Consider the following 14,932-nt stretch of genomic DNA (forward strand, 5'->3'; position numbering starts at 1 on the left):
CGGGTTGGAAGGTGGGGTCAGGACAGGGGGTGTGGTCAGGGGAGGGGGTGGGGTCGAGTTGGGAGGTGGAGTCAGAGCCAGGCCAGGCGTGGGGTCAGGGCAGGAGGTGGAGTCAGGGCAGGGGGTGGAGTCGGGACGGGGTGGGTCGGGATAGAGGCGGGGTCAGGGCAGGGGGTGGGGTCGGGTTGGGAGGTGGAGTCAGAGCCAGGCAGGGGGTGGGGTCAGGACAGGGGGTGGGGTCAGGGCAGGGAGTGTGGTCAGGGGAGGGGGTGGGGTCGGGTTGGGAGGTGGAGTCAGTCAGGCCAGGGGTGGGGTCAGGGCAGGGGGTGGGGTCGGGATAGGGGTGAGGTCAGGGCAGGGGGTGGGGTTGGGTTGGGAGGTGGAGTCAGAACCAGGCAGGGGGTGGAGTCAGGGCAGGGGGTGGGGTCGGGTTGGGAGGTGGAGTCAGTCAGGCCAGGGGTGGGGTCAGGGCAGGGGGTGGGGTCGGGTTGGGAGGTGGAGTCAGAGCCAGGCAGGGGGTGGGGTCGGGCTGGGAGGTGGAGTCAGAGCCAGGCAGGGGGTGGGGTCAGGTTGGGAGGTGGTGTCAGAATCAGACAGGGGGTGGAGTCAGGACAGGGGGCGGGGGCGGGATAGGGGTGGGGTCAGGGCAGGGGGTGGGGTCGGGTTGGGAGGTGGAGTCAGTCAGGCCAGGGGTGGGGTCAGGGCAGGGGGTGGGGTCGGGATAGGGGTGGGGTCAGGGCAGGGGGTGGGGTCGGGTTGGGAGGTGGAGTCAGTCAGGCCAGGGGTGGGGTCAGGGCAGGGGGTGGGGTCGGGTTGGGAGGTGGAGTCAGAGCCAGGCAGGGGGTGGGGTCGGGCTGGGAGGTGGAGTCAGAGCCAGGCAGGGGGTGGGGTCAGGTTGGGAGGTGGTGTCAGAATCAGACAGGGGGTGGAGTCAGGACAGGGGGCGGGGGCGGGATAGGGGTGGGGTCAGGGCAGGGGGTGGGGTCGGGTTGGGAGGTGGAGTCAGTCAGGCCAGGGGTGGGGTCAGGGCAGGGGGTGGGGTCGGGATAGGGGTGGGGTCAGGGCAGGGGGTGGGGTCGGGTTGGGAGGTGGAGTCAGAGCCAGGCAGGGGGTGGGGTCGGGCTGGGAGGTGGAGTCAGAGCCAGGCAGGGGGTGGGGTCAGGTTGGGAGGTGGTGTCAGAATCAGACAGGGGGTGGAGTCAGGACAGGGGGCGGGGGCGGGATAGGGGTGGGGTCAGGGCAGGGGGTGGGGTCGGCTGGGAGGTGGAGTCAGAGCCAGGCAGGGGGTGGGGTCAGGTTGGGAGGTGGTGTCAGAATCAGACAGGGGGTGGAGTCAGGACAGGGGGCGGGGGCGGGATAGGGGTGGGGTCAGGGCAGGGGGTGGGGTCGGGTTGGGAGGTGGAGTCAGAGCCAGGGAGCGGGCAGGGTGAGGGCAGGAGGCCCGGCCAGGGCCAGGCAGGGCTCTGCAAAGGAATGGCCTGGACACCCAGCCTGGGCAGCGGGCACAGCAGCAGTGATTCGGGCTCCGGGCTTGGTGCGTTTTCTTCCCCAGCCCAAGAAAGAGGAAGAGCCTGGGTGAGCAGCATGACTGCAGCGAGCTGCGGGGCCTGGTGACGCCTGCCCACGACCGCCGGGTCCGGGTCTGGGTCCTGGGCGGCTCCCCAGCCCCCCGCCCGGCCTTCCCTCTCTCCAGGCGCGGCCCCTCCGACCGCCGAGCCTCACAGCAGCTGGTCAGGGCGCTTGCTGCGCCATACCACCAGGCCGGCCATGGCCACGGTCAGCAGGACCGGCACAGCGATGAGCGGGATGAGAACCTCGTCCGGGGGGTCCTCCCAGTGCGTCCTGTCCACGGTGCAGTTGGCGAAGAACTGCCTGTGGACGCCGCTGATGAACCCCTGCGCCAGGGGGTTGGGCCAGTAGCAGCCCACCACGTTGGTCTCCACCTCGGTGCAGTTGGTGAAGGTCTCGTAGTACCTGCAAAGGCAGAGGGTGTGACAACCGGCTCCCTGCGCCCCCATCATGCGGCCGTGACCCGGGAGAGCAGGGGGTGGGGCCCAGCCCTGGGCGGCGCTGGACAGCGGGGACAGGAGCGCCCCCGGGACCCTCATACCATGTGCCTACCCGACATGCTGCCTCCTTGCCCAGAGGCTCCTGGGGCAAGGTGATCATCCCCCCTGCCCCCTCCCCCCCGCCCCACCCCCCCACCCCGGCCAAGCCTTTCCTCCCCTGAGCCTCAGCCGCTTCCCCCCACGCGCAAAACCACGCTCCACTCCGCTTGGCCAGATGCCTGCCATGAACCCCCCAGGACTGACCACCCCCCCACCCCCCGCCAGTGAGGTGACCTCCACACACACCCTGAGCTCATTTGGCCCAGACCCCAGACCTTCCATCTCAACCAAGACCAAACAGAGCAAGGAAGCTCTGCGGCTGAGTTCTATCTACACCCCATGCGGGTGACCACCTCCCTGGGAGGCTGTGAGCTCCCAGAGCCCCCAGTCTGGGCCCAGCCCCCAGGGCTCCCAGGACTTCCCAGTCTGCCCAGAGGACACATCAGGCCTGACCCCTTTCTTCAAGGCAGAGGGATGCACGACCCACAAGGCCCTCATCATCTAAGACACTCTGTGGGCCCCAGGAGAGGGACCTCTAAGGCCAAGGGCCAGCTGCCTCATTTGCCGGGTCAGGAGGGGGCGGCCCCCATTGGACAGAACAGGCTCGAGCCCCCTCCCCCAAGGGCCTCCCTGTCCATGTCATCAGACCTCCGAAGGCACTCAGCAAGCCACCCATGAGGTGCCACGTCTGTCCAGCAGGTGGGCTCTGGACAGTTCAAACAGCCGACCACGGTGCAGCTTCGGGGACCCAGAGTCAGCCGAATGGCAACCTCGCCCTGAACACAGCCAGCGGCCTCTGGAGGTGGGAGCCAAGACTGGCGACCAGCCCCCAAGATGCTCCAGAGAGAGGGCTAGACGGACACATGCCAGGGTGCACCCGCCCTGTCCACGGCCTGGGCCTTCCCACCCCTGGCTGAGTGCCACATGCAGATCAGGAGCAGGAGGGCCAGGGGTTCCGACCTCGGCTCCCCACGGGTACGAAGGCTGGGGTGAGGCAGGCCTGAGGCTCTGTGCCCCGTGTCCTCCTTCCTGCATTGTCCTGGGGAACATGGCCTGGCCTGAGCCATCAACAGGAAGGAGCTGCTTCCTACACAGAGGCTGTCTCTGCCCAACAAGGGGTAGGAAAGGAGGAGCAGTGGATTCACGTGGCCAGGCCCTCCGGGTGCCCAGCCCTCCTGGCAGGGCCCTAGGCCAGAGGCTGGAATGCAGGTCCCACACCTGGGCCCCCCAGGTAATGCCTACGAGGAGGGGCCCACACAGACGGAAGAGAGCTGGGAGCAGAAGGGACGGCCTGAGTCATGTCCAGAGCCTGGGACATGCCCAGGTCTGGTCCACAGGAAGCCCGTCATCCCCAGACCCACCCCTGCACACACGGGCTCAGTGGCCTGCTGTCCAGGAGAGATCCAACCTGGCCTTTGCTTGGGGCAGCCGCCGTCCCCAGACTCTGACGAGAACCCTATGCTCTGACTCCCTTGCCTGTGGGAAGGCCACCACCACTCCCCAGGGCCAAGATGGGGCCAGATGAACCTGGACACAAGTGTGCAAAGCCAGGCTTTGGAGCCGGGGCCCACGCCCCCAGAAGGCAGTGCGGAACAGCGTGGGCTGACAGGCTGCCTCCCGCCCCAGCACAGACCAGCTTCCGGATTTCGGCCACGTTTCTTGTGTCCCTGAGCCTCAGTTTCTCCACCTGTAAGTGGGGTTCATAGTACCTATCCAGTAGGATAACGGAGAGGGTCAGGTGAGCGCACCCATGAGCATAGACGCACAGCGCTGAGCAGAGCACCCATGTCTATGGATCGGCTCACGGAGACGCATGCCGAATACCCACTCCCGGTGCTTCTCGAGAATGCTGGGGGCTAGCTGGGCCAACAAGGCTTGCAGAGGCCACAACTCCCTGGCATCCTGCCGTCCGCACACAGCCCCACGCCCTGCTAACTCGCCGGCCTCGGCTCAGGCTGGAGACACAACTGAGGGGCTCTTCACAAGGAAGGCGCTATATGCATGACATCGGGGAAGCAGGGTCACAACACGGCTCGTTCTTCCCTAGCATCCCCTGGTCACCCGGGGCCTCCCCATGTCCCCCTTGGGTGTGGCCCCTGGAACACCCTCCCTCCAGCTCCTGGGGCGCTGCACACGCAGTTAAAGAAGATGCAGCTATAGCCCCGACGGCAGGGGGCGGGGTACACAACCCGGAAGCCCCCCGGTCAGATGCCCTCTCCCACCAGGCAGACGCTTTCCCAACTCGGCTCCTGACTCAGCTCCTTGCTTTCCTTCAAGATTTGCTGCCTGCATTATTGCTCGTAGGCGATATGGCACGGCACTTGGAAACCTCACCGGCAGCCTCCCCTTAATGGGATGGACGGGGTCTCCATCCTCAGCAAGCTGGCTGTGGGGCGAGGACAAGGGCAGTGACCTCAGACACGGATCACCATGGGGACAGGCCCCCCCAGGTGCTCGCTGCCACTGGGACCCCTGCGCCAGCCCGGGGCTGCCACTCCCACCCTCCCGCTCTGCCTCTGCCCTCCGTCTCTGACTTTGTCCTCTTTTGTGGTTTGCTCACTCTCTGGGGGGCGGGGGGATGGCACCACCCCTGCCTGCACCCTGAGAAAGGGCGCCCGGGAAGCATGAGGTGGGAACTCTGCGTGTCTGGGGCTGTTTCCATGATGACGGATTGGCGGGGAAAAGCGGTCTAGAAATCCAAGGCCCCGGCCCCACCCCCTCCTGGTTTCCAGGGCTGCAAAGGGAGCCTGAGGCCCCCAGTCCTCACGTGTGTCCAGCCCGCTGTTGTCTCTCTACCCATGCGTCTCTGCCCCTTCGCGGCCCACGCCTCAGTCCGCAGTCTTGGTGCCAGGCACGGGGCAAGCCCTCGGGGTCTGAACCTGAGCCCCCACCTGGAAATGGCCCTGAGTTCCTCCCTGCGTCCCCCTGCCCGTCTTCTAGAACTCCTGCCCCCAGGACCCCTGACAGCCTCGTGCGCCCAGCTCTGTCATCTTCTGCTCGGTGTTCCACCGCCAGGGGCGCTTTCTGCGTCTGCCGAGCTTCCTCTCTGGCCCTCAGGACGCCCCAAGGCACTGACATGGCACCGCGGTCTCCCTCCGGTTGCGGTTGCACGGGGATCTCAAGATGTGGGTCCCCGCCCCGCTGTTCCTGCCAGAGCCCTTTATCCGATGTCCCAGTCCCACCTGGATGCTCACGACCAGGGGGCTCTGGGCTGGCAGGGGTTCGGGCCTGGGGGACAGGGTTGCCTGGAACATCCCAGGCTCTGCTGGGCCCTCCGAGGGAGCCCCAGCAGCACCCCCCCCCCGCCTCAGGAAGGACGGCTCACCCGAGGGGTCCCCTCCTCGGTGCAGGGGAAGGGGCGGCTGGGCACCAGCCACTGTCCCCAGGCTCCCGGCTTGGGGCCCAGGCCTGGGCCATGGTCACAGTGTGAAGAGGCACCTCAGTCCCAACAGCGCAGAGAACAAGCCTCAGGGAGGGGCTCTGGACCCCGGCTGCCCCTCGGATGGCCCTCAGCTGCCTTGCAGACCTCCCAGGTCTTGGAGGCCAGCCCCCCTCTCCGGCGTGGGGTCTGGCTCAGCTGGGGTGGGAAGTCAGCTCCCCCTGGTGCTCTGACCCCAGATGCCCCTCCGGCAGCCTGCTCCCGTCCTCTGGCCCCAGGGCTGGACATCAGCTTGACCTCCTCACCGAGGCTTTAGTGGTGACAGAGACACAGGGTGGGAATCTCCCACCTCATCCTCCCTGGCCCTCCTCCCATGTCCACTCCAAGCCTGGCGTCCAGAAGCTTCCCCACGGCTCCGAGGACAAGAAGGTGCCCGGGATCACACTTAGCATGAAACCTCAAGACACACTGGCTTTTACCTCCTTGCAAATCATCAGCAACCGGCCTGCCCACCCTCCCTGCATCTCCGCATCGTGGCTGGTGCTATGCTGGTGGCCCCCACAGGCCGAGCTACCCCTGCCCCGTGCCTATCGGGAGCCCCCGTCCTCCCCAGAAGCCCCAGGTCGGCTCAGCTGCTTCAGCCCTGACTCCTCCAAACCCAGGCCCCCTGCTCTCCATCCCCAACAGCTGTTCTAGGGGCTTCCGTGCCCAGTGCCCCAGCAGACAGTGGCTCTGGGGGTGAGGTCCACACCCACAACCCCTGGTGGACGTGGCACAGCTGGTGTGGGGGAACTGTTCCTGAACCAAACAGACTGAAATTTCTGCATCTGCTGGGAATGGGCAGGGAAGGGCAGGGAGGGCAGGCGGCAGCAGGGGAGGGCAGGCGGCAGCAGGGGAGGGCAGGGGTGAGCAGGGAGGGCAGGCGGCGGCAGGGGAAGGCACGGAGGGCAGTGGTGAGCAGGGAGGGCATGAGGCGGCAGGGGAGGGCAGGGAGGGCAGGGGTGAGCAGGGAGGGCAGGGGTGGCAGGGGAGGGCAGGGGTGAGCAGGGAGGGCAGGGGTGGCAGGGGAGGGCAGGGAGGGCGGGGTGAGCAGGGAGGGCAGGTGGCGGCAGGGGAGGGCAGGGAGGGCAGGGGTGGCAGGGGTGAGAGGGGTGGGCAGGCGGCGGCAGGGGAGGGCAGGGGTGGCAGGGGTGAGAGGGGTGGGCAGGCGGCGGCAGGGGAGGGCAGGGGGCAGGTGTGGCAGGAGAGGGCAGGGGTGAGCAGGGAGGGCAGGGGTGGCAGGGGAGGGCAGGGAGGGCAGGGGTGAGCAGGGAGGGCAGGCGGCGGCAGGGGAGGGCAGGGAGGGCAGGGGTGGCAGGGGAGGGCAGGGGTGAGCAGGGAGGGCAGGGGTGGCAGGGGAGGGCAGGGAGGGCAGGGGTGGCAGGGGTGAGAGGGGTGGGCAGGCGGCGGCAGGGGAGGGCAGGGGTGGCAGGGGTGAGCAGGGAGGGCAGGCGGCGGCAGGGGAGGGCAGGGAGGGCAGGGGTGAGCAGGGAGGGCAGGGGTGGCAGGGGAGGGCAGGGAGGGCGGGGGTGGCAGGGGTGAGAGGGGTGGGCAGGCGGCGGCAGGGGAGGGCAGGGGGCAGGTGTGGCAGGGGAGGGCAGGGGTGAGCAGGGAGGGCATGAGGCGGCAGGGGAGGGCAGGGAGGGCGGGGGTGGCAGGGGTGAGAGGGGTGGGCAGGCGGCGGCAGGGGAGGGCAGGGGTGGCAGGGGTGAGAGGGGTGGGCAGGCGGCGGCAGGGGAGGGCAGGGGGCAGGTGTGGCAGGAGAGGGCAGGGGTGAGCAGGGAGGGCAGGGGTGGCAGGGGAGGGCAGGGAGGGCAGGGGTGAGCAGGGAGGGCAGGCGGCGGCAGGGGAGGGCAGGGAGGGCAGGGGTGGCAGGGGAGGGCAGGGGTGAGCAGGGAGGGCAGGGGTGGCAGGGGAGGGCAGGGAGGGCAGGGGTGGCAGGGGTGAGAGGGGTGGGCAGGCGGCGGCAGGGGAGGGCAGGGGTGGCAGGGGTGAGCAGGGAGGGCAGGCGGCGGCAGGGGAGGGCAGGGAGGGCAGGGGTGAGCAGGGAGGGCAGGGGTGGCAGGGGAGGGCAGGGAGGGCGGGGGTGGCAGGGGTGAGAGGGGTGGGCAGGCGGCGGCAGGGGAGGGCAGGGGGCAGGTGTGGCAGGGGAGGGCAGGGGTGAGCAGGGAGGGCATGAGGCGGCAGGGGAGGGCAGGGAGGGCGGGGGTGGCAGGGGTGAGAGGGGTGGGCAGGCGGCAGCAGGGGGGGCAGGGGGCAGGTGTGGCAGGGGAGGGCAGGGCTGAGCAGGGAGGGCAGGCGGCGGCAGGGGAGGGCAGGGAGGGCAGGGGTGAGCAGGGAGGGCAGGGGTGGCAGGGGAGGGCAGGGAGGGCGGGGGTGGCAGGGGTGAGAGGGGTGGGCAGACGGCGGCAGGGGGGGCAGGGGGCAGGTGTGGCAGGGGAGGGCAGGGCTGAGCAGGGAGGGCAGGCGGCGGCGGCAAGGGCGGCCCGTGCGGAGCAGCGGCACTCACACGATGAACTCGGACAGGTTGCACCACTTCCAGACGTCCACCTTGTGCATCATGTCGGCGAAGGCCTTCCCGCAGAGGGGCAGCTTCTCCAGCATGCGAGTCTCGTTGCAGCCACCCACTCGGGGACACCCACCTGCAGAGGGGACAGCCACGGCATGACACTGCTGGGAATGTGGTTTGCAATGGGACCCTCGAGCCTCCTGCTGACATCCCCCACGCCCCCGCAGGCAGCTGGGGTCCCTCACGCTGGCCCCCCCGCCGTGTGGCCCAGAGAAGTGAAGCCACTGCCAAAAGGGGACCCACGTGGGTGGGTGTCACCTAGATGGGGCCCAGAGAGCCATGGCCTCCCAATGGGGTGTGGGAGAAAGAAGGCGAGGGAGGGCAGCGGGCAGGGGATGCGTGTCCTGGGGACTGGGGAAGCCGAGAACAGGTGGGCTCCCGTGTGCGGTGGGGGTGGGGAGCGGGTCCCCTCCATCAGGGGTGGCAAAGCAGCCCCAATGCAGCGCCAGGGTGGAGGGTGCCCAGAGCATGTCCCCAGAAAGATCCTGAGAGTCTGCTGACCTCCTGGGACCACGAGGGCACCAGCGGAGGCCCCCATGGGGTGAACGCCACCGGCCCTGTCAGAGCTGCCCCTCAATTCCAGGAGGCCTGGAGCCGACGAGACATAGGGACTCATGTTCCAGAAGCGGAGGCCAGGTCACCCCCTAGGTCCGGCAGGGGTCCCCCCAGGATTCCCGGCACCCCCTCCCCGCTCCACCTCTGCCCCTAGCACCCCCATCCCTCCACCGCCACCTTCACCCAGATCATCTCCCCACCGAGGAGCACTCACCCTCAGGACCCAACCATCCTTCCTCCCCAGACACCCCTCAGAAGTTTCCTTCGCATGGACCCTGCTTTGGCTCCCACCACAAAATCAAGAGAAAGCCCCGTGGTGTGTGTCCTGGTATGTGTGTGCATATGTGTGTATGTGTGTGTATGTCTCTGTGTGTCCTGGCAGAGAGTATTGTGCTGCAGGAGAAATCGTAGGGAAGGTAACAGGAGAGAGGCCCACACCCAGAACTGGGCAGACCTGGGCTCACACCCAGCATCACTGGTCACCAGCTGACCTCAGTTTCCCCATCTGTAAACGAAGGGAAACGGGTCCTGGCCTCACAGGGGGCCATATGGACAGGCATTAGCCATGTGCCCAAGGAGGCTCCCATCTTTACGGTGTTTGTTGTTACTGTAGGTATTTGGTAAAACCCTGCTGCTCCCTCACTCCCCTAACCATCAGCACCTCGTTGATATTCCGAAAAGACTTTTCAAGAGAATGAATGAATGAATGACCAGTTCCTGAGGGCAACAGCACAAATTTCACAGTCTGAGCACAAGCAAGTGCAGAAGAAATGGCAGGTTCTGACCCACTGAGATCCCACACTGCAGGCCACGTCGTCCCCAGGGGAGATCACAGGGTGCCTGGCTCAGGGAGGGGCTTGCACCACAAAGAAGGTGGCCCCATGACCATAAGGGCGCTTCTGGGAACAGAAGGGAGGTGAGAACGAAGAGGGCAAGGCAGTGAAGAGTTTTAAAAAAAATTAAGTCCAAAAGAAAACATAAAAAAAGAGAAGAGAAAAAGTACTGATGACACAATGGTAGATATAAACCAAACCATGTCAACAGTCAGATTGAGGGATGCCTGGCTGGCCCGGTCGGTAGAGCATGTGACTCGTGATCTCAGGGTTGTGAGTTCAAGCCTTGGGTGTAGAGATTACTCAAAAATAAAATCTTAAAAAAAAAATTGATTGGGGCGCCTAGGTGGCTCAGCCGTTAAGCGTCTGCCTTCGGCTCAGGTCATGATCCCAGGGTCCTGGGATCGAGCCCCGCATCAGGCTCCCTGCTCGGCGGGAAGCCTGCTTCTCCCTCTCCCACTCCCCCTGCTTGTGTTCCCTCTCTCGCTGTGTCTCTCTCTGTCAAATAAATAAATAAATAAATCTTTAAAAAAAAAAATTGATTGAGAGTCAATGGCCTAAACACCCCAGTTAAGAAGCAAAGTTGTTAGATGAGATCCAAAAACAAGCCCCAACCATAGGCTGTTCGTAAGAATCCTACTTTAAACAAAAAAACTCAAATACATTCAAAGTAAAAGGGTGGAAAAAGACATACCATACTAATCCAAAGAAAGGTGGAGAGGCTATATGAATTCTGAATGAAGTATATTCAGAGCAAAGAATATTACCAGAGATAAGGAGGGTCTTTCACAATGATAAATGATTCAATTCACCAAGGAGACATAGCAATGCTAAACATGTATGCCCCTAATAACAGAGCATCAAAACACAGGAGGCAAAAATGGATAGAACTGCAAGGAACAAAATGACAAATCCACAGTAACAGTTGAGAATTAAATACTCTTCTCTCACTAATTTACAGAACAAATGAATAGCCAAAAAATCAGTGAGATTACAGAAAACGAACAGTGAGGGAGTGCCAGGTACAGACAGCGGGCCATGGAGCCAGACTGCACTTGGCTTGGGGGGGCACCCACAGTTGTTAGGGGTGAAGGGGTGGCAGTGAGGTTGGAAAGGTGGACCCTGAGCCACACTGAGGCAGGCCTCCCAGGGCAGTTTTCAACCCCAGCACTCTCCCGCTGAACCCAATCTCGGAACCTTCACTCATAGAGTCCAGGCATGCAGCAGCCAAGACTCAAGCTGATGTCCCTTCAAGAGGAGCCATGCCATCTCCTCCCAATGCCTGACCAATGTCCACAGTGCCCTGTCCTAAGTAAGGTCCCACTCGCAGAGGCACTTAAAAAGACAGGGTTGCCACAAAGGGAAGGTCATCCACCTGCTCAGTAACACAGTAGGGGTCAAGCCCAAACCACCTTCCTGTAGAGCTGCCTCCCAGTGGCCTGTCAGACTGGCCTGAGCCGACACCCTCATGCCAATCCCATCCGTGGTTTGCCTGAGGAACAGCATCAAGTCTCCTGCCCCCCCATCCCCCCAGTTTAAATGCCCAGAGGAAAATCAACTTTCCCACAGCCAAACGCAGAATCAATGTGAGCCAGGGTGTGCCATGCGCTGGCCTCGATCCACCACCCTGCCCAGATGCACCTGCCCATCTGCGGCAGGAAGGCAGCCCTGGGTCCAGGGCCACATGGGCATGGTGCTAGTGACTCTGGGGAGTTCAGGCCCTTGGGGGCCCATGGGGGGGTGGGGAATGATGATGAAGCCAGCCCACGTTCCCTTCTCCCATCACTGCCCTATTCCCAAGGCACCTCTCTCTCCTGCTCCCCAGTGGGCTCCCCATCATAGGTGCTAGAAGTCCTCCACACCTAGCCCCTGGACCCATTCCTGGGCCTGGCCTTTCCCTGATGGAGTCATCACAGCATCCCATCTGAGTCTCCTGAGCTCCACCCACCTCCCACACGGGCATAAGCCACACAAGTCCTAGACCGTCTACCTGATCCGACACCTGGGCTGGACCCCGACACCTGGACCTGCACCTCTGGACCCCCTGGACCCCTGGACCTGCATCCCCTGGACCTGGACCCCATGGCCCTGGACCCCTGGACTGGCAACCCCTGGACCTGGACCCCCAAGAGCCCCGCAGCATACCCTAACCACCTGCTGTCAACCCACTAAGACCCAGCTCAGCGCTTCCTTCCTCTTGTTCTCCTCCCTCTGCCCTGGGACCCTCTCTCTTCTGGCCCCTCCTCCTCCTTCTCCTGGACCAGAGTCTCCACCGCAGTGCGGCAGGAACTTGGCCAGCACTGGCCCTTAAGGACCATGGGGGGTGCTATGAGGATACCAGGACAGTGTCACCGCTGGGTCTGCACAAGGCAGGCACCGTGGGGCAAACCAGAAGTGTCCTGGGGCATTCTAGCACCATCCCTGTGCACCCCCTGTTCAAACACTCCCCACAAAACCCAACACCCCGGCCAGCGTTAGAACAGCAGGTAAAGACGAAGATTCCTGACAACACCGAGAAAGTGGGCGACTGCCACAAGCTGCCAGCTGCATCAGTAAAGGTCTCGGGAATTAAACTGAAATACAAAACTCCGTTGGTTCCACCAGGGAAACAAAGAAAACGTAGTACTGGGTTCCTTTTGTCTCGGGAGCTTCCAGACTCCAGGAGGTGATAAACACCCAAACAGATGCATTTCCCAGAGAAAGGCCTTTTACAGCGGGGCATTTGGAAATGAAATACAGGAGCCTCTCATCCGGCTCGGATGGAAACGAGGAGCAACCACACCAGTCACCAGGCTCTGAGCGGCAGGCATGGCCAGGCTGGCCATAGTGTCTGGAAGGTTCTGCCCCTGCCCCTGAGTCTGGGCAATGTCCTCCCCACCCTGGACTTCAATTTCTTTTTTTTTTTTTTAAGATTTTATTTATTTTTTTGACAGAGAGAGACATAGCGAGAGCAGGAACACAAGCAGGGGGAGTGGGAGAGGGAGAAGCAGGCTTCCCGCAGAGCAGGGAGCCCGATGTGGGGCTCGATCCCAGAACCCCGGGATCATGACCTGAGCTGAAGGCAGACGCTTAACGACTGAGCCACCCAGGCGCCCCATGGACTTCAATTTCTTATCTGTAAAACGAGGAGTGGGGTCAGAAGACCGTCGAGGCCCCTATCGGCCAACCACTTCTGCGCAGCCCCTGGGTCACTGGGCCCGGTGGAGTGCATGCGAGTCTGGGTGACAGGAGGTGACTCGGCATAGGGACATCATTACTCACCAGTGACAAAGAGAGGACAGTGCCATGCTCGCACACAGCACCAGCGCTGTCTGGGGTGCTGTCGGTCCCTGGAGCCACCGAAGCTCCATGCAAGGGAGACCACGGAGCCACCAAGGGAGGACCAGATGGCCCTCCAGACCCGAACCCAGTGTTGTTAAACGCGGAAGATGTTTGTGCAGGGTCTGCCTCTGGTCCTTCACAGTCCAATGCTGGCGGCAGGTCAGGGGAGCCTCAACCATCCTCAGAATGAAGCTAAGGGCTCCCTTCCCTTGAGGAACCAAAATCTCCATTCCAGGGCCTCGCATGTGAGGCTTACTGAAATCCCACGTCAGGGTGCTCCCAATGTCCAAAAGCCACCACGCACCCTTTCCTTCAACACAAAGATCCACCTAACCCTAGGCTCTGACCCTGGAAGGTGAGACGAAGCCCCACTTTCCCCACCCAGACACCTCCACCGGAAAGGCAGCCCAGAGATCGGGAAGCCAAGGGGCCAATCCAGCCCTTTCCCACCTCCTAACCGGTTCCAAATCAGCAAAGCCGACAACGATTTCAAACAAGGTCAACTTTGCATCTTACAGCCAGGGACGTGGGTGGGCCAGCGAGGGCAAGGCTGGCCTCCCACAGGACCCAGGGGACAGTGGCCCCTGGGAGAGGCCCTGAGCCCCCTGACCCCCAGGCCAGGGCTCCCCACCTCAACTGAGCAGCCTGCTCAGCAAGCCTCTCCCAGAGAAGCCCACCCCAAACACACACACACACCCTCTTACTTGATCTTGGATCCTCTCTTTAGTAAAATTTTTCAAAACAAGCTTTTCATTCGATCCATTCCCAAATCGCAATGTATCCTCCCCGGAGCCCCGTTTTCCTTGCTAGAAGAGGGATCTGGGAGCGAAGCCTCAGGGAGCTGCCCCCTTCCCGGTCCTGCGGGCCCCGCGCACACTCGCACACACACCAAAGGGCTTTCCTCCGAGGACAAGTACAAGTGGAAAGGACCAGCCCTGCGGGGTCTGGATTCCTCTCACCCAAGCCCTGGGAGGGGGGTGCACGCAAGAGCTCCAGGACGGGGAGCTCACTACCTACCAGCGAAGTGGGAGCCGGACCTGCGCCGCCTCAGCTCGCTCGGGGTGTCGCCCTGGCAGGCCATCCCCAGCCCGCCGGCAGCGAGACCGGCGACATCGCGGCTGCGAGGAGCAGGCGCGGCCCCAGCCCGCTGGCCGGGCATATCCTGCTCGAGACCCCGCGCCTCCCCTCCCAGCCCCGGGCCGTCGCCTCCGGCTCCTCCGGGGACCGTGGGCAGGACCCTCCCGCGGCGGCTGGGGACGGCGCCCGGGCTCAGGGCTCGCCGCTCCGGAGCGGGGCGCGCCCGGCAGGCCGGGATCCGTGCCGGGCGGGAGGCGCGGCCGGGTGCGGGCGCGGGTCCCCGCGGCCCCGGAGGAGGTCGGGGCGCCCTGGCGCGGGCCCCCGCGGCCCCCCTTACCGCAGAGCAGCAACATCAGCAGCAGCCGAGCCTGCGGGCGCCGCCGCTCTCGCGTCTCCATGGCGCGCGGTAGGCTCGGTCCCGGCCGGGTGCGCGGGGGGCGCCGGGGGGGACGCGGTCGAGGGTGGGGCCGCGGAGAGCCCGCCCCTAGACTGCGCCCTCCCCCTCGGGGACGCGCCCACCCACAGGGGACACTCCTGCTTCCAGAGCGCGCGCTTGTCCGGGACGCGCCCTCCCGGGACGCGCCCCACCTCCCCCCCCTCCCCAGGACTCGCCCCCTAGCCGGAGCGCACACCCTCAAGACACGCCCCCCACCCCCGGTGCGAGCCCCGGCCCTCCCGTTCCGGGGTGCTGCAGGCGGCGAGCGCGCGGTTGGCAGGACGGGGGCGGGCTGGGGGGAGGGGCGGCCTAGGGAGCTGGAAGGAGTGGGTGCGCGTCCGGGGGTGCGCCGGGAGGCGGGGAGCGGGCGGCCGAGGGCCGGGAACGTGCCTGGGGCAAGGTCCGAGCCCAAGAGAGACTGGAGGGGAGGGTTGCGGGGGTGGCACCAGCCGGAGGAGAGGTGGGGCCGCTGAGGGGTGCCCTATGTGCTGGAGCAGGGAGGGGCCACCAGAGTGAAGCGGCTGATCCCCGAGTCCTTATTGGCCCCAGGCCCCCCAGGATACTTTTCTGGGGGCTTCCCTGTGCCTCTGCGTCCCTCTGCACCAAAAAGGGATG

General features: G+C 64.7%; 1 protein-coding gene across 1 annotated transcript; it reads right to left on the reverse strand.

Annotated features, from left to right (window-relative positions):
* Positions 1–353: 353 nt before the first annotated feature.
* RAMP3 (receptor activity modifying protein 3) lies at positions 354–14,382 on the reverse strand. Its single transcript, XM_064575511.1, has 3 exons — positions 14,219–14,382; positions 8,036–8,168; positions 354–1,974 (listed from the first exon to the last, which is right to left on the reverse strand). The coding sequence occupies exons 1-3, from the start codon at positions 14,277–14,279 to the stop codon at positions 1,719–1,721; spliced, it is 450 nt and encodes a 149-aa protein (XP_064431581.1). The 5' UTR covers positions 14,280–14,382; the 3' UTR covers positions 354–1,718.
* Positions 14,383–14,932: the final 550 nt, after the last annotated feature.

This window comes from Mirounga angustirostris, unplaced genomic scaffold (genome assembly GCF_029215605.1).
Source record: "Mirounga angustirostris isolate CCGP_5_RB_7025 unplaced genomic scaffold, mMirAng1.0.hap1 SCAF_12, whole genome shotgun sequence".
Taxonomy (NCBI): domain Eukaryota; kingdom Metazoa; phylum Chordata; class Mammalia; order Carnivora; family Phocidae; genus Mirounga; species Mirounga angustirostris.